We start from the raw sequence: 23,146 nt of genomic DNA, 5'->3' as shown, positions 1-23,146 counted from the left end.
ACAAGGAGCTTCATGTTCGCCCGCCAATTAGCAAACTCCCCCAAATGCCCGAGAGGTTGCGGCAAGGATGAGGATGCGGTACACGCAATGGTGAGGTGCCCCTTTGCACGGGAGGTATGGAGGAGGAACAGCCCGCTGCTGAACTGGTACTACCCGGCACAGGTGACTGAGCAGGACATTGTGGGGTGCCTTGAGGGGAGTGGGGGAGGGAGACAGAGACCGGGCGTGGGCCGTAATAGGTGCAACGGAGGCTTTGTGGGGGGCGCGCAGAAAGGAGCTGGACGGGTCCCCTGTGCTGCCTGTGGGGGTATGTCAATGGGCGAGGAGGTTGCTGGAAAGGGTGATGGAAGTGGACCGGGCAAGGTTGGGACACAGGGCCGCGGGCGTAAAGTGGAGGTGGCCCCTACCCGGGGTGGGGTAGGGAGGGCTCGTGGGTATGGGGAAGGGACGGTGAGGGGTGGCCGTGTGTATTTAACTGGCCTACTGAGGTGTGCAGGCGAGGAACGCCCAGACACGGGGGGAGGGCGATGCAAAGGAGCGTTGCGAGGGTGAATGGTGGCGACGGTGGGGAAAGGGGCGCGGGGCGGTGGGCGTTGCGGTGGCTGGCCTTTGTCGTATAGTAGGTGGGGGCGCCCGCGGATGGGACGAAGATCGAAAGGGGCCTGTCGAGACGCCCGGGATGGAATGTTACTCCAAGTATTGCTTTCTTTGGGTTTCTTTGTTATTTCCGCTGAGATTTAAATCGCAATTACCAGCGAAAAGTCGTACTCAAAAATTGTAAATGTTGTGGTTTCACGCTTCAACACACCGGTGGGCTAAAGCAGTGAACTATGTCTTTTGTCAACGTGACACTTTTTTGCTGATTGGCCATGTCTGGTGGTGGAGGGTTACGACACATTTATAAATAACGCGATCTAACCCAAAAACGTTGATTATGAATACCTCTGGTATGCCGAACCAAGGTTGAATCATTGAAGCAACAAATAAAGATTCATATTTCCTGTACTGCATTTGATTCATAGACAGATCAAGTGGATCACTTGTTTATAAGCATTTAACGATTAACCTCCCTCCTCGCTGCGAGTCATGATTTTACTCAGTTTGATTACAGAATCAAACGTTTCTATCTATTTTAAATCTCATTCGTAAAGTCACTTGTGTTCTGCATCATACCATTACCCTTAAAGTATCATTTTAATACACTATAAATACGTGGCTCTTATATGCACGGCTAGTCTACTTAATAATCAATTAGTGAACTCATCATTATTGTTGTACTGGTAAGGTATGGAAATTCAACATATTTAAATTCAAATTTTAAAAGATTGCATCATCCGAGATGCACAAGAACACACTATTAACACTGCCCGACAGCAAACTGCAGGGACTCTTCTACTTACGAATGAGTTAGGTTCCCAATGTCTGTTCATAAGTGGATATGTTCGCAAGTCCAACTTTATGCCTGTCAATTCCAAACATGTTGTAAGGTATGTACACTAAACACGGGGAATGGCTTGAAAAGTTGTTTAATCTATTGTAGATGCCACTGGTTCATGTTCTGTAGATGTAGATGGCACCACCACCATCTATTGCGCGGTGGCTGAACTTACAACTCTCGGTCCAAACAGGCAACTGGACAGGTTTGTTTGTCTCTCAAAGTTCGTAAATTGAACGTTCATAAGTAGAGGAGTCCCTGTACATTTACACACGGACATTTGATTTTGCCAGGCAGCAGTCCCGTGAAATCTGTTGGAAAAATAAGACCCTCGAGTCCCTGGTAACAGAGGCCCTGCCAAAACAGATGAAGCAAACCATACGTATCCTTAAGTTTCACCAGTTTGGTGCCCCCTTAAGACTGTATGTTTCTGCAGTTGACATCTGCTTGTCACAATGGATGTTGTACAATTCCCACTATTTTCACGTTGTCCAAAAATCTAGTTGCATCTCTGGAATTCTCACTTCACATCTATTGCTATTCGACTCAGATTCAAGGCAGTGATTTCCCTGCTGTTGGTTCTCTCCAATTCACGTTTTTGCCCAATCTCCAGGTCAGATCAAGCCCTCTCAATATTAACGAACTATAATTTTGGTATAAAATATTATTTGCGCTTTTTTGGTGCACGGCTCATCCTTCGTTCTGGAGTTATAAATGTCATGATGAATAAACATTTTTAAATAAACCAATATACATTATGACACAGAATGTAATGACGCGTATACATACACACTTAATTATAAGAGGACCATCTGGTAAAGTGGCAATGTATCGGAACACTCAACTCGCAATTGGAAGGTGGCGAGTTCAAATCCGTCGGGGATTGCCAACTTAGCTCATCATCATCCCTCTCGCATGAATGAGTACAGCTACTTTGCGCGAAAGTCGACAGCAGTCGTCTTATCAAGGAAATGGCACTTGTCATGTAAATGTGGAATTTTCACCACTGGCTCAGAGTATCCATCTGAGAATTTCACCGCATTATTATACTTTTAGGAGGGAGACACTGATTTTGTTTTCATTATAACCATTGTCCCTACCACACAGGACTTGTAAGGGGCAATAGTGAGGCATTGGTGACCAAGCTTTTTTCTCCATTAAACATTTTGCGAACTCTCCATGTTAAATTAGAGCCACTAAAACAACTTTAAATTAGTTTTATTAACTTTTTGGTGTATAACCCATCCTTGTACTACTTTCATAATTTTTGCATTTCAATGGCACTTCTATGCATCAACAACTCAAAGTGCCATAAATCACATATCATCTCAAACATTCGATGGGGACCTCTAGTTGCAGTTTTCCCTGTGCGGCACAAGGTGACTTTAATCACTGGCCTGCAAGTGAACATTTTAGTGCTATCGCAATTTTAGGGGGTTTTTTCTTCAAATTTGGACCATGACGATGGTACACAATGGCCTACTTTCTGAATTTCCACAAGATCTTTAACATCTACTATTAAGTATACACCATGGATTTAATCGTTAACACACCTGCAGCATTAACCAGGAAGATTTTCAGGATTCGAACTGAATATATATGAAAGAAGCGGCAAACCCACAACCGCTTGGCCATGTCAGCGCCCCATGGCCCACACAATAGCTTTGTAGTGCAAATGAAATCTGATTTGTTTTCTTTTCTTTTTACAGCACACAAAACGCTTTGGTAATTCTCCTTCGGAATCTGTATGTGACACAGTTAAGTGTTAAACCACCATCTCCATGAAGAATTACCTGGTGACATGGGTGTAACCAACATGCTCATCCAGCCAGATGATTTAACGCTGATAAAAATACAGCAAGTCCACACTGGCTCATTCTAAACTTTTACCAAGAGCGGTTCCTGCCGCACCGGCTCGGCTTGCCGCACTTGTTCATCGGTGAGCGTGACTGGCTGCCGGTAGCGCAGCTCGTGGAGTTGTTCATTGCGCTGCGAGTGTAAGTCCTCATGCAAGACAATGCGCTGAGCGGGTGACAGCTGCTCAAACTCCCCATCGTTGATGTCATAGTCGTGTGCCTTCTTGTGAAGCATCCACCAACGCCCGCCAAAGCCGACATCCAGCACGCGCGACGGGAAATCCTCCCACCTGTGCCAAGGAACATAGCTCAACGGTTGCACAAAATATTTGGTAGAACACTTGAAAGAAGACGCAAAAATACTTTCAGTGGTTAGCGCACTGTTCTACAAACCCGATAACCGGAGTTCGCTTCCTGGCCATAGCTAAGAAGTGACAATTATTTAACCGGTTATGGGCCTCCCCTATGTTGATGTAGCCTTAAATACGTAGCAGATTCTATGTATATATGCCAGGTATAGTGCTGTCTAGACAATCCCCTTGTATACTATACAGGGGATCTTTCTCCTTGTATGTGTGTACATACATGTTCGATCCCTTGTAAACATGGATGTTTTAGGATGGTAGGAGGAAGTACCGCAAGTCTGCAATCTCCTCGGAGAAGATGAATGCACGACTCCCACATGTCAATGCAACTTTAAGTTAGTTATAAATGTGAGGTCATAAAAACACCAGCGCTTAGAAATGTAAAGTTACCACAATGGACTGGTGCACTCTTGCAGGTGGCCTGGTGTCCAAGGGAGCTAATGCTAGATCAGAGAACTTAGTCAGAATAACTGAGATCCTGAATTAAGATTCGAGCAGCCACCTGTCATTAAACCAGGTTCTAGTGGGCTGATGGTCTTAGCCGAGTCACCGATGATTGCTCAAAGCAACCAGCAACATAATTTTAACTTTTCATTTAAAATCTCTTTATTCCAGTACTAAGCAGTAAACCAATTGTGTGATATGCAACACCCTTTGCAGGACGTATCTAATACATGAATCTCGTGTAAATAATTGGATCTACTGCAGAGACATCAGAAGTATTCATATAATAACAAACTGGGCCAATCTCTGCATTGCTTCTTGCAATAATTTGGAACTGATATTTTTTTTATCTTGTAACATGTAGTGGTAACAGGAATAAAATTTGGGGAATTTATGTTTTACTTTAAATAATGTGGCCTGCCAGCATACCAGGCTACCAAGCAGTTAAGATAAATATGGAACGAGTTCATAGGTGGAGGCAGCAGTGACAAAGTGCAGCAGTAGAACCCACCTGGGCTTAAGATTCTTGCACTGTGCTGCATACAGCTGACACTCAGGCGCGAAGGGGCTTGAGTAGACCACGGAGCAGAATAAGAGGTTGCTGAAGCGCAGAGTGCCACCCTCACGGTGCTTTAGCAGGGCCTATGACAACATATAGCAGATAAAAACAAAACCTGTTCAACTTGGCTCGATCAAATGGAAACAACCTTGGAATTTTTATTCAAATATAAAGTACTTCCTGTTTAATAACTTAAAAATTAGAATAAATTGTTGAAAAAACCCTAAAATAAAGACTTTAAGACCTAAGCAGAATTGTGCCAACCCACACTCACCAGCACATTCGAGAATGGTTAATCCCCACAAAAGGGTAAAGCCACCTTTTTGAATGTAATAACCCTCACAATGTGCAGAGTGTGGGAAGGCCCTCATACAGGAGAGGCTGTACATGCAAGTATATTGTCCTGCCTATCACCATTCTTTTTTTTATTACATATTTGATGTTACCATCTGTGAGGTCTGACATTGCACTGAGATAAAAATACGTTCCTTCGGAATGGGCAGGTAGGAACTTGGTTGGACAGCGCATTCGTGCACGACAGACAAATATGCACGACAGACAGACAAATAATCCCTGGTGGGCAGTGTGGAACCTGTTGTTCCTACCTGTATAAATCTACCTAGTAAGTAACTGGGAATAGTAGCCATGTCAGCAATGAACTGAAGTTTTAAGCCTTGGGTTTGACATCTCAGTTTCAGCCATCTATTAGGTAATCCAAGTCTTTAGCGCAGCAGGCTGCTTTTCCTGACAGGTAATCAACAATTACATAAAAACACCCCATCATGTTACTTTGAGTTTAACTCATAATTGATTATATTCTACCTCTGAAGATGAGACATTTAGCCTGTTATGACAGATAAAGTGTACAGGGCATAAGTATGCGCTATCCAAAGTTGGGTGCAAAAAGCCCACACCGAACTTTAGAAGGGGACTGTTCCCAGCACCACAAGGGTGATGTAAACACATTCTCTAACTCACAAAATGATGTCGATGACAACATTGCTACTAAGAATATATCGCTGGGTAGTTATGTGGCTGGGTAGCTCAGAGGTCACATATCTGTCAAGAGTGCCGATCCACCAATGTCTTAAGGTGGCTTCACACACGATCACTTAAAGCGAGTAACTTCATGGTGATATCACAGTAGAACAAAGTTAACAAGAAGAGAAAACGGATTGGGACATTACTGACATGACATGTGGAGGGCACATGCCTGGACATGGCAGTCTGTGGTGGGGTTGCGCTCCGACGAGGAGAGAAGCAGCAGCTCTCCGCTCGCCTCCAGTAGCGCCACCTGGAAAGAGTGCTCGTCCGGCGCCGTCCTCATAGAGACAACGGCGCCGGCCAGAACCGCTGCGTAGATCGCAGCGCGCACGGGCCGCTCCCAGGCGCCCACCACCACGTCCTTGCACGCGTCGGTGTAGTCGCTCAGCAGGCTCTTACACCACACACCTGGCGGGGAAGGGTGAACATATTTAGATTTTTGCTTTTATACATATTTAAGTCCCACCCATCACTTCATTTCTCAGGTTCTGACAACTTTGCTCAATTCAAGAAACATCAAATCTTTTATACGCTTTTAATAGTGCTGTTTATTGCTTGCAGTTTTGGGTCTGTGCTCAGCAAGCATTATTCGTCAAGTGTTTTTATTTTGTATGTATTCCTTTCCATAGGAATGTGGAATTGATATTACCGTGCTATGGGTGATGGAGATGAGGGCCACCACATTTTATTTATTGGCAGGGGGACCTTTTATTGCTTAATAATTTGAGGTGTTTCGCAAAAATTGGGACAGATTTTCTGAGGACTGATTTGAAAATGGAAGATAAAGTACACAGGACTTTCAAAACATACTATTAAGGTCAAAATAAACATGCAATTCGTCTCCTCCATACATCTGTCCTGCAACATAATAAATAAAAGCATTTCTAACACGGCCCATCAGCCGCATGGTGCTCTGGGAGTGCATAATTTCAGCTGCATTGATTCAATACAAACTCTGGAACGGTTTCGACATTCAGCGTCTCATCTTAAGGAAGACACAATATCAAAGGTTCTCGGGGTTGGAGACAATAAGAGAGTTAAGTATTTGAAGAATATTCTTTGGTTCTTTCGGTGAAGTCACGTAGATAGAAAAATAATAAAAATAAAGTGAATAAAAATAATCACTAATGTAGACTGTAGCCTGGTTCTTAATCGGAGTGAGTGTACTGTCAGTCTATAATGTAGACTGTAGCCTGGTTAACCTCGGTGAGCGTACTGGCAGTCCATAATGTAGACTGTAGCAATGGTTATTAATCTGAGTGAGTGTATTGGCAGTCTATAATGTTGACTGTAGCCTGGTTCTTAACCTGATTTGAGCGTACCGCTCACGCTTACAAATACTGTAGATAAATGACATTGAACGAAATGGAGACAGGGTGCAAAAGGCGAACACAGAATGGAACTCTCGCTTGTGAAGCCAAAATAAACATTAATATATCTGTTGAATAAACGAGCGCCCGAGTGGGACGGGGTGCGCAGCACCACCCAGGCCCGGCGGCCTCCCCACCGCTCACGTTGCCACACCGCACCAGGTGGCGATACGAGGCCGAGGAGACCTGAAGAGGCCCGTTCAGACGATCACCTGCCGCTGCTGACAACAGGAACCCGACATCGAACTCGGGTCGCGGGGTTCGTACAGCGGCGAGCGCAACATCGGGCGGACGCAACCCCGGCGCTCCCTTACCGATCCTCGAGTTGAGCAGCCTCTGCCAGCGGGAGACCGAGGCGGCCGGGCCGATCCCGGCTCCCAGGCTCAGCGCACGCCTCACCACGCGCGCCGCCATCACTCGCGACCTCCTTCCCGCCCTCCCGCCCCACGAGCGTCGTGGCTCCATCGTCACCGCCACTCGACGCCGTGACGTTCGGCGGCCATCTTGGGTAGGTAACATGTCCACAGCAGTTGCCCCAGACCGTTGTTGGCTCGTGACGCCGTGAAACAACGAGTCATTCTGTGCCTGTGTACATGCAATATCCCCGGTGGCGTGCCTTTGTCAAATCTCCGCCTACTCGCACGGTTACACGGCCCGGATCGCGTTAATTCCGTGACGTCCACAGCGCTGTGGTAAAGACAGCGGCCATCTTAGCTGGGGGGTGGGTGATGAGCAGTGGGGCGGGGCTGACGTCAGAGCCAGGACAACTTCAGGGGGCGGGGCTCACGGTCCAGTGGGCGGGGCTAGCGACGAGGGGGCAGGGCTCACGGTCCAGTGGGCGGCGCTAGCGACGAGGGGGCGGGGCTCACGGTCCAGTGGGCGGGGCTAGCGACGAGGGGGCGGGGCTCACGGTCCAGTGGGCGGGGCTAGCGACGAGGGGGCGGGGCTCACGGTCCAGTGGGCGGGGCTAGCGACGAGGGGGCGGGGCTCACGGTCCAGTGGGCGGCGCTAGCGACGAGGGGGCAAGGCTCACGGTCCAGTGGGCGGGGCTAGCGACGAGGGGGCGGAGCTCACGGTCCAGTGGGCGGGGCTAGCGACGAGGGGGCGGGGCTCACGGTCCAGTGGGCGGCGCTAGCGACGAGGGGGCGGGGCTCACGGTCCAGTGGGCGGCGCTAGCGACGAGGGGGCGGGGCTCACGGTCCAGTGGGCGGGGCTAGCGACGAGGGGGCGGGGCTCACGGTCCAGTGGGCGGGGCTAGCGACGAGGGGGCGGGGCTCACGGTCCAGTGGGCGGCGCTAGCGACGAGGGGGCGGGGCTCACGGTCCAGTGGGCGGGGCTAGCGACGAGGGGGCGGGGTTATGCAAATGTAGCGGGGCTGACAGAGGAAGGGGCTGGCACGCCACCATTACGCCTTTTTCACCGGCACATCCGAGCCGCGCCGGCGCTGGGCCTTCACGGTACGGGTGATTTTCCACTGGACTTTTGTTGTCTAGTCTAAACAGAAACAAACCATAAAAACGCCCACTTTACAAGACATCTGAATCTTACTCGGGGTCAAAGAGGGCCCCGGGCGAGATTCATATATTTTTTTGTCATACTTCTGGACTGCAGTAAGCAAACAACACTGCGAGGAAGATGGACAACAACATGGCGTGCAATGAGTTGGAGGATAAGAAACAGCCTTGGGACGCCGAGGAAATCGAGGCTCTGGTTTCTCTCTGGGCAGACGAGAGTGTGCAGACGGAGCTGGAGTCATCGGTGAGGAATGAGAAAGTGTATGCCAGGATATCTGCCGACTTGAAAGAAATTGGCATCAACCGCAGTCTCAAGCAGTGCCGCGAAAAGGCGAAGAAATTGAAGCACGAATACAAGATGCTGAAGAGACACAACGAGCAGGGTGGAGCGGCGGATCAGAAGAAAAGCAAATATTACCACCTGTTCGACTCGGTGCTTGGAAACAGACCGGCAAAGGTTGTGTCCGCTTCGTCAAATTCGACGGCTCTTTCAGTGGGAGTAGTGTTGGATTCCCCGCAAGAATCCGGTGAGATGTGTTGCGAGATAATAGGAAAATTAGATTTGTACTCGTGCAAGAAAGCAGTCACAATATCCACGATGTATTATTTTGTATGTAACAGTACTTTATATGCAGTTCAAAGTACCGTGTGTTGAACTTCGCACCGCACGAAGCCAAACGTGCTAATCGGAGGTGTAACCGGTGAAAGCGCAGCCCTGCAATTGCTTGCCCATGACACTGCTGGTGGAAGAGCCTCCACTAGAGGGAGCTTTAGATAGCCCCTCTAATAGGGTATTTGGTCTACTCTTCTCTTCCACGTTAACTGGGGCTGGTTACTCATTTACACAGCTGGGGGGACAGGAGGGGGAATTTAAAAAAACACAACTTGGCCATCATTATTTTAACTGCCGCGCCGGAGAATCAAACCCGCCACCTCTGTAAAGCCGTACAGAGCGCTATTACATACCACGTTAGCATGCAGTTCAATCAGAATGGGCACAATTAGAAATACACCTTTGTGAGCGTATAAAGTTAGTTGGCCTCTTCTTAAAACTAAGAAATGTCACCAAAATATGACCAAACAAGAGACGTACGTAGACAACATCACGTACGCCACCGTCGCACATCAGCCCTGACCAATTGACCGCCCATGACCAGTGCACACGAGTCGACACTACCTCGGTTTCGAGCGATTTGGATCTGTGACGTGGAACTACAGTTAAGTTATAACATGTATGGAACGAAAATATAGTTCCAGACATACCCTCCAGATGTTGACATATCATGATACATATTTGTACTGAGGAAAATGGATTTGTCATTTCATAACTACTTGACGGCACTTTAGATTCATGACAAGATGTCATTCAGTTGTGTTTGGGGTATGGATACAATTTTAAGTGAATATGTGTATTTATAAAAATGTCTTTATATTCCCTCACCTTGATGTCCTCTTATGCACTTTAGAGAATGCATCGTCTGTCAACAGCACTTCTTACGCACAACCTGGCCCCTCATCAGCAACACATGTGACCAGTCCCAGGACCACGCAGGGTAAGCGTCTACGTTGTGTATGCAAACAAGACATTTTAGATGCGATGCTGACTTGAGATTTGCATGATCGAGGTAAAAGTAAAAATGTTCATCCCTATAACTTTAATTACGCCATTGCTGCCAGAAGGGCATCTGCTGGAGAGCTCCACAGGCTATTAGAGGGTACTATGTTTCTACCGACTCTTCTAACTCTTCCACGCTGGCCAGACGCGCCAGGAGGTCGTCTTGCCCATTGGTTCAACTGCTACGCCAGGTCGAATGAGTGACCATGGTATATTACACCGTGGCAAAGTGTATTAAAAAGAGAAAACAGAAAAATGAAACTAAAAACTTTGGTATACGTTGTATTCTCCAGCATTGATAGTTATTTTGTTTGATAACGCATTGCTTCACCCCAACATGTTTGCACTTTTTTTTTTCAGGGAAAAAGCGAAAAAGGACAGATGCGTCAAATTCTGTCTCAGAATTTGCAAAATGCATGCGAGATTCCGATGAAAGGTTCATGGATTTTCTGCGTCAAGAAATGCGGGCCGACCGAGAGATGAAAGAGAGGCAGATGAATTTAGACCGTGAACAAAGCAAACGGGAAGCAGAGGCATCAGCATCATTAAACAGAGATTTGGTGTCATTTCTTGGACAATTAGGGCAAGCACTATTGCCAAGGAACACAAGAGATTTTCCTTTGGATTAAAGACAGACGTTTGTTATGTCCAGAAATATGTTTGTCTCAATGTATATTGTTTTATGTAAAGTTACATTCTATTGTATATTGTATGATAAGTTGTTTTTGTCAATAAAACGTTTATTCATTTCAAAACTATTAGTGTTTATTCATCGGTTTAAATCAATTAATTTCCTTAAATTAGTCATTTGAGTTTACATTGTGTCATGCAGGTTAATCCATATTACAATGATAACATACTGAAAAACATCCATAAACACGGAGTGCATTATTACAATGTGTACTGCCAACGAGACGTGATATAAACCATATCGAACAATCGAGAGCACAACTTGAGAGGATACAAGAGGCACAATACAAATGAAACCCTCATTAGAAATGGAAATACACGAGGTCAATACAAGATAAACATTCAGAACTATAATATTAATTGCGTGTATCTTAGTTTTTCAAGTAACCTTAAGAAACTCCAACGGTAGCAAAGGTCCTGCCATCCACTGCCTTCCCAGCAGGGTCAGCTACAAGTTCTGCTGACTGCCATCGTACACATCTCACTTGCAGAGGCGTAGCTAGGATATTTTGCGTTAAATGAAACATTGTATTTAAAGAAGCAAATTTATAGAAATTATATTACATGGCTCACTCAGTCACTGTCGTAGACTGGTTGACATAGTCTACAAAAGATACATTTTTCTTGATTTCACTGTCGCAAACTGGTCAATCACGTAATCAAAATCAGTTTTTTCCAATGTTTCTCTTTTAACGCTAAGAAGAGCAAGATCGCTGAGACGATCTTGTCCCATTGAAGCACGCAAATACGACAAAATAAGTTTCAATTTGCTGAACGACCGCTCACAGCTTGCAATTGAAACTGCTATCGCTAATAAAATTTGCAGTGAAATTCGCAAATTCGGAAATATGTCGTCTCTATAAAACACAATAAAACCAAGAAGATCCAAAGGAGTTTCTGGTAGAACTTCATTCCGGTTACTGAGCAGCATTTTGCAATCTCCAATTTCTGAAAAGTTCGTGGCCATTGATGTCGGTGTCATAGAAATTTCCAAAATCTGTACAATTTCGACGAATTGCATCGATATCTGTATCGGATATAAGAGTTTTGACGTACAGCAGAAATCCAAATTTTGTGTTCAGGTCTTTTAGTCGTAAAAACCGTGTTGACATCTGTTGAAGTCTATAAAATACGCTCTTCATAACGCGCCCAATTTATTCTTCTGCTGAAAGTCCTGCATCTCTTGCCAGTTCTCCTGGCATCTTCCGACGTCGCCTAATTCTTCTGTCCACATCGATCCCCCAGGCTGTGCATCTTATTTTGGCATTTTCTACAGCAACTTGGCTCAAATCATCACGAAGCTTGACAAATTCATGCTCCAAAGATTCAAGATCAGTTGCTGTTTCCTTAAAATTCATAGTAGGATCCTGTAAGCGCTTCTGAACACGATACATTTTTCCAAGAATGCCATTCCAGAAATGTAATAAAACTATAAAGTTAAAATTTAATACGCATGCCTGTAACTGTTCTGCATCACTTCTGGTTTCAGGCGTCATAGTTACGTCCTCCGATAATTTGTCTAGCAGCCCTACTAGTTCATCCAGTCCTTCATAGATAGCTTTAACAGCTTGTGATCGTGCACTCCAGCGTGTTTCAGGCCGTCGTAGTTTCCGCCACCAAAAAACAGGCCAGTGACTAAGGCTGAAAGACTGCCTGTCTGTTGTTTGGGACGTTCTTCCATGTAAGTTCTTAATAGGCGCGCGTACCAAAATGTAATTACATGACATGTAGGCTGTGTGTGGCGGCATATATAAACTTTTAGGTTGAGGTGTAGATTTGTGCAGTAGTTTCAGGCTGCCGCGCCCGCCGCAATAAGTTCTAATGTAATGTTGTAAGCCTCATTTTGGCGCCCCTTTACCTTGGCGCCCGGGGACATATGTACCCCCCCCCTCTCCTAGCTACGCCTCTGCTCACTTGTCCACTGTATCCTGTCGTCCTTCGCTACAACTCAGGACGTCGTATCAGCAGAACAACTCACAACCTCCATCCATCTCCACTTCTCTACCAAGGACCAGGGTCCGTATTTGCTGGGCGTCGCTTCTCCGTGGCAATCCCCCTTCGTCTGGAACGCCATCACCCCGCATGCCACACATTGGCAGCTGCATTCAATCCACGCCGACTTTTAAGAGACACTTTAAGTTAATAAGTCGGTAATGAGTAAATCTACACCGACTTTTAAGAGACACTTGAAGGTCACCGATCTCTTAATGTCCCCAACATCTCTCGCCTGATTTTAAGGCGACACTGAACCTGGCGCCGTGCCTCGGGCTATTTTTGTCCACGAAGTGCTGTGCGCGTTGCAAATGACACTTATTATAGTTAAATAAGACGGGCAAAACACATTTTATTGTAGCAACGATTATAACTAAAACTCAGCATGGACAATACAATGCTGCGTTCAGATCGCGGTGGGATAATTTTTTTTTTGTATATTTTAACATTTTGTCAGTGTTTTTTCCATCTTAATACAACGATTATCTACACCTATTTCGTATGAAGGGACAACAATCCGTGTTTTAACACTCAGGAGCCGTCCATAAATGACGTAACGCGATTTTGGACGATTTTAGACCTCTCCCCCCTTCGTCACACGGCGTCACAAAGAGTCAGACCCCCCCTCAAATATGACGTCACAAAGCTGCCCCCCCCCTCCCACAATGAAAAATAAAACATGCTTCAAATCGCTTTAAACTATTGTCATTGTAGTGCGTATTTAATGTGGCGCTGCACTCTGATGTTGTAGGAGAAAACAATTATTAAAAAGTATATTTAATTAAGTAGAACGTGTTGTCTATATTTATTTAAAGTTGCGTATTTGATGTGACGTCACAATTCTCAAACCCCTCCCCCCTCGTCACACATCGTCACAAATGTATGACCTCCCCCCCCCCCCCGAGGTGCGTGACGTCATTTATGCACGACCCCTCAGGTTAAACGAAAGTGACAAGTTATCTAACCGATAAATAAACAATTCACCAACATCTAAAAGCGATGTATCCCCTGGAGGCTTCGTGCAATGCATGGAAAGTTACAAAAAGAATTGCAGATTAACGTCGCATTCACGCAAGCACCCGATGCTCCGTTTTGAAGTTATAAAATGAAACATCTTTGAATTGTATTATGTTTTGAATTAAATTAAAAAAAATCCTCATTAAAAGCTGATATCATTTTACATCTGGAAGACTTCATTGAAAACGACATTTCGTGTGAATTTTCTCTCGTCGCTAAGTAGATGGCCTTGCTGGCGGTTCGGTTCGATGCGGACTGTCACCAGTTTGGGATTGCGGGATCGAGATAAGGCGACACAGAGCTGCTGGCCGTGCGAGAAGACCGCCGTCTGCAGATCGATCCCAACGTGATCGATCGTTTGTCCCTGCGCCTCCGTTGTCCATGCAGGGGGCGCGTAGGTTTGCAGCGCCCCCTGCATGAACACGACGGGAAGTGCAGCGTTCATCACAGATAAAGTTGTGCGCTTATATGAGTAATAGAGTATATTCCGTAGTAAGGTGTACGTGTGCATATTGCGTCACGTAATACATTGCCATGCACGTGGTGTAAATATAGTATCGGGATAGCATCATAACCGCGTGAATCACAACCACGTGCACCGACGGAGCTCTGTGTGAGAGATATCTGTGCTGGCCCTGCAGTCTACTGGGGGGGCGGGGGGGGTCTTGGGCCTCATTCGCTTCGCAAGTGTCCTGTGGTGCAGCGGTGATGCCCCCCCCCACTCCACACACAACCCTCGTCTGTACCCTGATGTACATTGTTCTTCAGGCCATAGGGGGTAGCAGTCAGGATGGCCGAGCGGTCTAAGGCGCTGCGTTCAGGTCGCAGTCTCCCCTGGAGGCGTGGGTTCGAATCCCACTTCTGACAGCATGCTTTTTTATTAAATGTAAGCTCACGTAAACATTGGCTGTGATTTGTTTTCTCTTTAGCGGAATGTTAGTTGTTTTTCTTTTTCACAAAATACGGAGAAATATTTTCATGTAATTTCTATACAGCGTGCAGAGATGAACGTTTTCACACCGATGTGAAAGGTTTAAATGACGCTCATCATTTGCAATGTCCGAACATTGCAATATCCGAACATTGCAACGGTCAGCATGAGAACAGTGATAAACAGCAATGATATAACCGCTTCACATGGCAGACGCTTGGTCTGTACAAACGGGACATTATCGCTTGTGGGATTATAAAGTGCAGTAAACTGTGGCGGTGAAAACTTTTCAAGGCTCAACTCTTGCGACAAACGTGCATCGCGCCCTCTGCTGCTCCGATACGGAACCTCGCGAAAACCCCACGTTTTCCTGTACACTGTGGTCCAGATGTCTTGTGACTCCCCATTCAATTCTCTAAAATGTCACATATATTTTTTAAATAAGCTTTATTTAAAATAGAAATGAACACGCAAAGGAAAAAAATGTTAGGGGTAAATTAATTGAGGGTCACAATAAATGTGGACTACCCTTACAAGACTTGAATGTCACCTCTGAGTTCTGTACCCATCAATTGACTTATATTTGCTCATCGAATGTAAGATTATTTCCACGAGCAGAATATAAAAACTTCGACACAACGTGGAAAGATACACCTTCTAAGAGCTATGTGAAAACAAGAGGTTTAACCTAACATTTTTCACGTGACAATCACTTCATGATCTGCTGGGAAAAAATTGTGAACTAATTTAACAGGATTTAAGAGGCAAAAATAACCACGTTTAAAAACAGTTGAGCACTCATCTCGAGTGTTCTTATGTGCACATTAAGAAATAAAAACACGGACAAGTGTATGTCCCCATCTTGTAATTGTATTGCACATTGTAGTAGTAGTAGTAGCAATCATAATCTTATATTCGAATGACTAGGGGCTGTTCAGGGGCGCCTGCGGTGACCTTCACAAACATTGACGGCCTTTGGCCAGGAAAGTCACAAAAGGAATTACACACGAACGACGCAAGTTTTAAAATGAAACATCTTTGAATTATATTATGTTTGGAATTAGATACAAAAAAATATTCATTTAAAGCTGAACAATTTTACATCTGGAAGACTTCATTGAAAACGACATTTCGTGTGAAATTTCTCTCGTCGATTAAGCAGATGGCCTTGCTGGGGGTTCGGTTCGATGCGGACTGTCACCAGTTTGGGATTGCGGGATCGAGATAAGGCGACACGGAGCTGCTGGCCGTGCGAGAAGACCGCCGTCTGCAGATCGATCCCAACGTGATCGATCGTCTGTCCCTGCGCCTCCGTCGTCCATGCGGGGGGCGCGTAGGTTTGCAGCGCCCCCTGCATGAACACGACGGGAAGTGCAGCGTTCATCACAGATAAAGTTGTGCGCTTATATAAGAGTATGAGGAATTGAAAGGCAATGGGATTGACGTCCCAATTAGGAAGCCCTTTTGTCTGCAGTCCCCGATATTCCATGTTGGGCGTTGGTCAGCAGAGGGCGCTGATAACGCAAGCGTTTAAAACTTGAACATTTTCACCAGCAAAATATTGTTGTATTCCTGCAAGCGATAATAACACCGTTTGTACAGGTTAAGTGTTCGCGTGTTATGCAATGAGTGGTGTGACAACCCATGGATTGTCTAGATATCACGGTTGGAGGTTTGATCAGTGTCGGTTAATTTCGACGCTGATGCAAACGCGTTAATCTCTGCATTATGTATAGCAATTGTGTACATTATAACGTCAATGAAAAAACAACTCGCATTCATTTAAATGAATCAACCACAAGTGTGTTATGGGGTTTTAATAATATTAAATAAAATACTTGTCAGAAGTGGGATTCGAACCCACGCCTCCAGGGGAGACTGCGACCTGAACGCAGCGCCTTAGACCGCTCGGCCATCCTGACTGCTGTCATCAACACCGCTCACTGTGACCCAGAGCTATTCCAATTGCAAATCAGACGGTCCATGTGCGATCGTTGTTCTGTTACATCTCGATACGCACCGTACGGCCCCTTTCATCTATCTACTGCTGGATTAGGGCCTCCCCACGCCATGTTGGTCGGAGGATTTTTTTTTACCATACTTTGCCGCTTTGTTCCGTGAAGTTGGGAAGCATAATAACGGCGATTACATTTCAGACGAATCAACTGGAACATGTGGCGATGTTAATAATAATAAAGGATTCAAACCCACGATTCCAGGGGAGACTGATATTAATGTAATGCCATTAATGGGCTGAAACATATTCATATATCGAGGACTGCAGAGCTTGGGCAATTGTTGGCATCGGGCACGTCGCCTGGCTGTCAGCTTCTCTTACGCTTCCGAAGGGCAATTGTGAGATACAATTTGCATGTCAGAATAAAAAAAGAAAGTATATTAAAATAGATACAAACTTGAGTTGGCAGCCCCTCCCAATTCAAAAGTGGTCCCGCCTACTGCTCAGGAAACTTGACAATGAAGGCAGAACATTTGAATCCGGGACAAAATTCCGATGTTCTCAAGGATTGCATTGGGAATTCCGGGACAGCCTTTCTGTGAACCCGGCCACACCGGGACGCGTGGCAACCTTCGGGGTGCAGAGACGTGGGTGTCTCTTCCTGTCCAACGACCGACTTTCATCCCAGGTCCTGTCTATGCACCTCCAAGTCAGCGCGGTTGGATATGAACGGTGCGAAATAAGTTAAACATACATACATTACATAGTATTTCTAAATATCACTCACATAGACCTGGAATGTTTAAACGTTGAACAAATGAACCAACAAACGACTTTCGACCCACAAGCGATAACGGGCCGTCTGCTATGTAATGCGTTGTGCAATTTCACTGTTCTGACAAAACCCCTCCCTGGTAAATATTGACAAAAACATGGCTGCCAGTTTAATTAGTGTCAGTTAATTTTTTTCACACCGGTGTTAAAATGTGAATCTCCTCGTGCTGTATAGATATTACATTAACATCCAACACCCGCAAAAGGTATATACTGTAACATCATAAGCCAGGACCTATCCAATACTGGTTGATTGAATCCTCACGTAGACGCCAATCCGCGCTCCTACGCACGGTGGCTATGAGATGTTAACTACCTCGCCTGGTATACAGGAGGTCGTGGGTTCTATCCCGACCCTGATGCCTGCTGCTGTATATTTGGAGTTTGCGTGTCTCTCTTTCTCTTATCATTATCATCACGGTGGCTGAGATGTTAACAACCTCGCCTGGTATACAGGAGGTCGAGGATTCGATCCAAACCCTGACGCCTGCTGTATATTTGGAGTTTCCGTGTCTCTCTCTCTCATCGTCATCATCACGGTGGCTAAGAGATGTTAACTACCTCGCCTGGTACACAGAAGGTCGAGGATTCGATCCCAACCCTGACGCCTGCTGTATATTTGGAGTTTGCATGTCTCTCCCCGTGGTCGCGTGGATTTTTCTCCAGGTCCTCCGGTTTTTCTTTCCACATTTAGAATCAACATCACGCGTTGGGGATGAGGCTGCTATGCATTTCCACGCAATGGTAAGCCACTTCGTTGAGCTGTCACTTGTGGCCAGATCTCTTCTGAAAAAGAGCTACAGTATATCTCCATCAGTGGGCCTTACCTGTGTAATGTGAGGATATATCCGTGTTGCTGATGGATCACACCTCGTTACGATGATTGGCTCTACCGGTCCTGGCCCATAGCCAATGGGGGGACGTCTAGGGGCGTGGCCCTGACGTAATGGGAAGGTGACATCTGTAAGTAGAGGATTGGATCTGCTGGCTTCAGCCACAGCCAATGGGGGGACGAGTCAGGGGCGCGGTCCTCGGAACGGACGATGGAGTCTAGAAGATTCCATAAAGGTTCACCAGGATTGGTGGAATGGTACCACGTGACCCGGGCATTAAAAGGGGTTGAGACGGACAACACGTGGTCAGATCTGGAACGAACGGAGGGTGAGGCCACGCTGGAGCGGGGTCCAGGCTGCCACGTGGCCGCGCGTCTCTCTTTCTCTCCCCCTCACGCTGTCTGTCAGAAGCGTGAAGGAGTAAGATAGGAGTGTTGTGAACGAAAGACAAATAAAGACCGGATTCCAGAAGTCGCTTCCACGACCTTTATTACACCTGGTAAAATAAAAAAGTGAATAGTTATAGTTTACGAGCTGATCAAATCGCTCTTCCTCTCCCACGAAGGTCGTCCTCTCACGCGTTTTCCTCCTTCAGCTGCCACAATAACGTCTTCTATATACGTTCATGAAGCAGTGTTCATGATGGTGAGAGGAAAGATGTTTTTTGTGACATACATGCGCTTCGAGTGGTGATTCAAACGGCAAAGTGAAAACCAATGTGGAAAGAGACGCAGACGGAGGCTGTGTGAATCGACAGTTGTAGCTGGTGTTAGGGAACCGAGTTAGGGATATATCTATATTTGGGCTACGATTGGCTGGTGTGGTATTGATGTCCCTTTGGCCATATGCTTCTCCCCAAATATTAAATTAGGTTTAAACATTGCTACATATGAAAAATTACTCGCAAATTTACTAAATGCTTACCTGTTAACCCCGTATAACAGACCAATTCAGACCTTATTGGTTGCCCCGTGCACTTATAAATCTCAACGTTCATCCTACAAAATAAATGATACAATGTCTGAAGGGATGTTAGTATGACCTTGTAAAGGCATGCAAGATCACCACATACAAATAAGGGAAAGAATATGCAGTGATCGGAAAACCAGGTAACATAACCATCATCTTTGTTTTTTTCGGTAAAGTCACGTAGGTATCAAATAAATCACGTTTCGGGCGCAACACAAGCGTCCATCATCACCTGCGTCCATCATCACCTTGGGTTGCGCCCGAAACGTGAATTATTTTATTTTATACCTACGTGACTTTACCGAAAAAAACAGAGTATGGATTCCGGCAGTCACGAAAGCTTCACCTTGTCCTTTCTGTCTGCTCGCTAGCAACGATGAGGCTGAAGTAATCCCTGTGCCGTAGTTCTTCTCCCAGCATTACAGCTTCACGCGGTCATCTTCATTGTTTGATGTTATAGCACGACGGGTAAAATAACACAGCTTTGCAAATCTGATCTATCATCACATGAGACTTGTGACACTAATAATCACACATCCGTGAAGCACTTGCGTACAACAAAACAAGGCAGTAGCAACGTGGCGGCAATATTTTGCAAAATGTTTTATTGCACAACTCAACAGCTGTTGTTGGTTCGCCATTCTGCATGACAAATGTCACGAAAAAGAAGAGTGCATTAAACGCGTGACTGCCACAGCACAAACGACGACACCAGCACGTTTTAATTTAGAGGAACAAACAGCTCGCCTTCCGGCAGGCATGTAACGAGTCATCATATCAACATCGATTCTTGCACTCACAACGCACGCATCGGATTGTGCTCGCAAGAATCAATTGTTTCCGTGTGATTGCTTCATCGAAACCATGCAGTTCCATGGAAACGTTGCAGCCACAATAGATCATAGGATGCACAGCAATGGGCAAACAAGAATACGTTCACCTAAACCATGAGGGTGTTGGGCGAATCGATACATGCATACCTTCCAGACAATATTTTCCCAACGAGACAGCAGAATATATATACACACGCACATACCCTTGGCTAAGTAGACTTCTTGATCTTCCCTCTTCTACGTGCTCACAACAGCCACAACGCAATCAGGGTGCGATTACACAACCTGCCCCATCTCTCACGGATTATTAGCCACTCGGTATAAACCTTAGGCTGTGCACACTGATGAGAAATCCACATGTAATAGAATTCCCATATTCGCCTCCTAAACCAAGAGCAAGGGGCTAACCGAGGCCCGTCATCACCGTAATCCCCACGGGGTCACAGTTATACGACCACCCACTTGGTGCCAAGTCAGCAGTGGCCGTTGCTTTGGGAACCGGGCCGTGCCATGAGAACGTGGAATTTCCATCAGTTGCTCAAACCCAAGTGGAGATGAGCACCGCTTAAGCCTGAAAAGAGCACGGGTGAATTTTACTTAACTTTTAACCTGCACAGATCAGCGCCCATTTGGATTTATTATATGCATTACATTCAAAAGGGCCCAACCCAGGCCAGCACATGCACACAGCCGCACTTCCTACATCCAATGCAGGACACATGCACCGATCCACACGTGGTCACTTAAACGAGAGTTGCACAGAGACTCACTTCAACAACAAAACACGTTCACAGAGAACTTGACACAGTGACTTCTCTCCGTGACTGCAATGTACGAGCAAATGCCGGATTAAACGTGGGGAATATTGAAATAGGATTTCTAATTCTTCAGAAACCATTATTTCCTTCACTCTGCTCCCGTTAATCCGAGTGTCGGTCTGCTTTGGGCTTCGGTGTTGTGAATGAAGTGCCTGTTTGGGGACCGTTAGAACAAAACTACTGACACAACAACAAAACAGTACAGCGAGCAGCTGAAATGGACAAACGCTTGACCCCAGCCCATTACAAAACTCCACGTACGTTAAATAATATATTTAACAAACGCTAAACATAAAGAACAGGCTTTTAATGGTTATATTTATCATAATTATATCCTGTTTATTATCCAAGTAATAGACCATTGATACAGTCTCAATCTGAAGCAAACTGCAGGAACTGGCTACGCAAGGAATTTAGAATTAACATTTAAAGCTATTTACATTTGAATTGTAGACGGGAGACTGGCACACAATGATCAACTCTTGCTAATTATATCACGGGATATTTATAATCAACATAAAAACAGATGCGTGCTTTGGTAACAATGCCCTGTCAGAAGTCAACAGGAATCGGACCATAGATTCCGTGTTAAACTGGCTCATTGGCAGACGCAAGAGACTAAGGCCAGTCGCCCCTCTAATCCACCAGCGGTTAGGCAATGGGGAACCGGTCGAGGCTATCACGGGAAGTGTTGAGCTGTAATGGAAAAACGATCTGGACGGAGAACATTCCCTTGTTATGGATTGGAACTCAATGTTACGTGTGAATGGAAAAAACGCATGTTGCAAAATTGAAACGTTAGAAATTGATAAAAAGTTACGCTGAGGAAATTACAAATATTGTTACATTGACCTGCGTGTTAAGGGACTGGTAATATACGATTGTTATGGATTCTAACGACATGTTAAGTGATTGGAAATACATTTGCGTATGGAATACAAATGTTGTTGCTTTACCGTAATGCGTGTCAAAAATTGTTGCAATTTATATAGAAAAAATTATGACAATTCTGCTATATGGTTACGTACACACATGGTCACATACACATATTTTTGAAGAATCGAGAAATCTGCCTAGGAAAGTTCATTGTGAAATGGCTGCAAATGAAGTTTATGAATAATTATATGTATATTTTGTTTTTACATTTATATACTATGTAGGTAAAAAAGCGCGCTTGCACGCTTCAGCATAGAATGGAGACCGGGTATCTAAGCTGTAGGCCCGAAAATCAAGCGCAATTTGCTGTTACACACTCGCATATATACATTATACATAGACCAAGAAAATGCGTACATATCTGTGTGCTTTGGAGCACTCATAGGGGGCACTGTTAGACAAAAAGATTACCTTCTGCATCCGATGTCACTCACTGGCCACCATTCACTTTCATACAGATCTACACGTGTAAAGTTTAAGGTAAAAATTATATGTTCACAAGCTGAGGGAAATGCGTTCCACGCCCTGGATCATAGCATGCGAAAATCAAAACGTGTTTTCTTTGACGAAAAAATTAAAATAGATACGGCCAATCGGCCAGCATCATGTCTCTCAAATTCACGCAGCACATATCCACTGCAAAAAAATATATCAACTACTGCACTAAGTCTACGACAAATAATACAACTATTCAAAACCGCAACTTATATCCATGAAAAAAAGTCCATCTCTTGGTAAACAAGCATTCAGTAAACAGTCAAATAAAAAAAAAACATCTTTATACAAACACAAACTCCTCAGCGGGGACTGTAAACAACACATGGCGAAAAAATTTAAATTTACTGAATAAATGACTACACGCTCTGCCCTGACGATACATTTGCGCAATTCCTTTTCTGCACAATATGAACGTCGGGTCGCACAACCAATGAAAACTAAAATGTATTGACACTTGGCAGTGCTAAAAGCATGTTGATTCTTAAACTGGGATGTTACAGATTATTGATCTAACGGCCCAACCTGCGATATTTACAATCGACCAAAACCAGCCACCATTAACCACAACTCTAATGAAGGTGTGAAAGTTACACTGCCTAAAAAGAACATCTCTCAACTAATTCCCGCTTTTCTACA

The 23,146-nt window shown here is 45.2% G+C and overlaps 2 protein-coding genes and 2 non-coding genes across 4 annotated transcripts; 2 read left to right on the top strand and 2 right to left on the bottom strand.

The window, feature by feature from the left end:
* Positions 1–990: 990 nt before the first annotated feature.
* Positions 991–7,502, bottom strand: LOC133351971 (mitochondrial import inner membrane translocase subunit Tim29-like). Its single transcript, XM_061567614.1, has 4 exons — positions 7,388–7,502; positions 5,873–6,111; positions 4,612–4,742; positions 991–3,581 (listed from the first exon to the last, which is right to left on the bottom strand). Exons 1-4 carry the CDS (start codon positions 7,485–7,487, stop codon positions 3,314–3,316), a joined length of 738 nt encoding a protein of 245 aa, XP_061423598.1. The 5' UTR covers positions 7,488–7,502; the 3' UTR covers positions 991–3,313.
* A 980-nt stretch (positions 7,503–8,482) lies between these two features.
* On the top strand, positions 8,483–10,947 carry LOC133351943 (uncharacterized). Its single transcript, XM_061567565.1, has 4 exons — positions 8,483–8,530; positions 8,685–9,114; positions 10,054–10,140; positions 10,563–10,947. The coding sequence occupies exons 2-4, from the start codon at positions 8,709–8,711 to the stop codon at positions 10,829–10,831; spliced, it is 762 nt and encodes a 253-aa protein (XP_061423549.1). The 5' UTR covers positions 8,483–8,530; positions 8,685–8,708; the 3' UTR covers positions 10,832–10,947.
* A 3,738-nt stretch (positions 10,948–14,685) lies between these two features.
* On the top strand, positions 14,686–14,768 carry TRNAL-CAG (transfer RNA leucine (anticodon CAG)). The gene has a single exon. It is a non-coding gene; the product is annotated as a tRNA-Leu (tRNA).
* Positions 14,769–16,671: 1,903 nt separating this feature from the next.
* TRNAL-CAG (transfer RNA leucine (anticodon CAG)) lies at positions 16,672–16,754 on the bottom strand. The gene has a single exon. It is a non-coding gene; the product is annotated as a tRNA-Leu (tRNA).
* Between the last annotated feature and the right edge of the window lie 6,392 nt (positions 16,755–23,146).

Source organism: Lethenteron reissneri, chromosome 39, assembly GCF_015708825.2.
Source record: "Lethenteron reissneri isolate LAM-NWPU_2019-01 chromosome 39, ASM1570882v1, whole genome shotgun sequence".
NCBI classification, from domain to species: domain Eukaryota; kingdom Metazoa; phylum Chordata; class Hyperoartia; order Petromyzontiformes; family Petromyzontidae; genus Lethenteron; species Lethenteron reissneri.
Note: the sequence above shows the minus strand (reverse complement) of the source record. Positions and strands in the feature narration are given on the sequence as shown.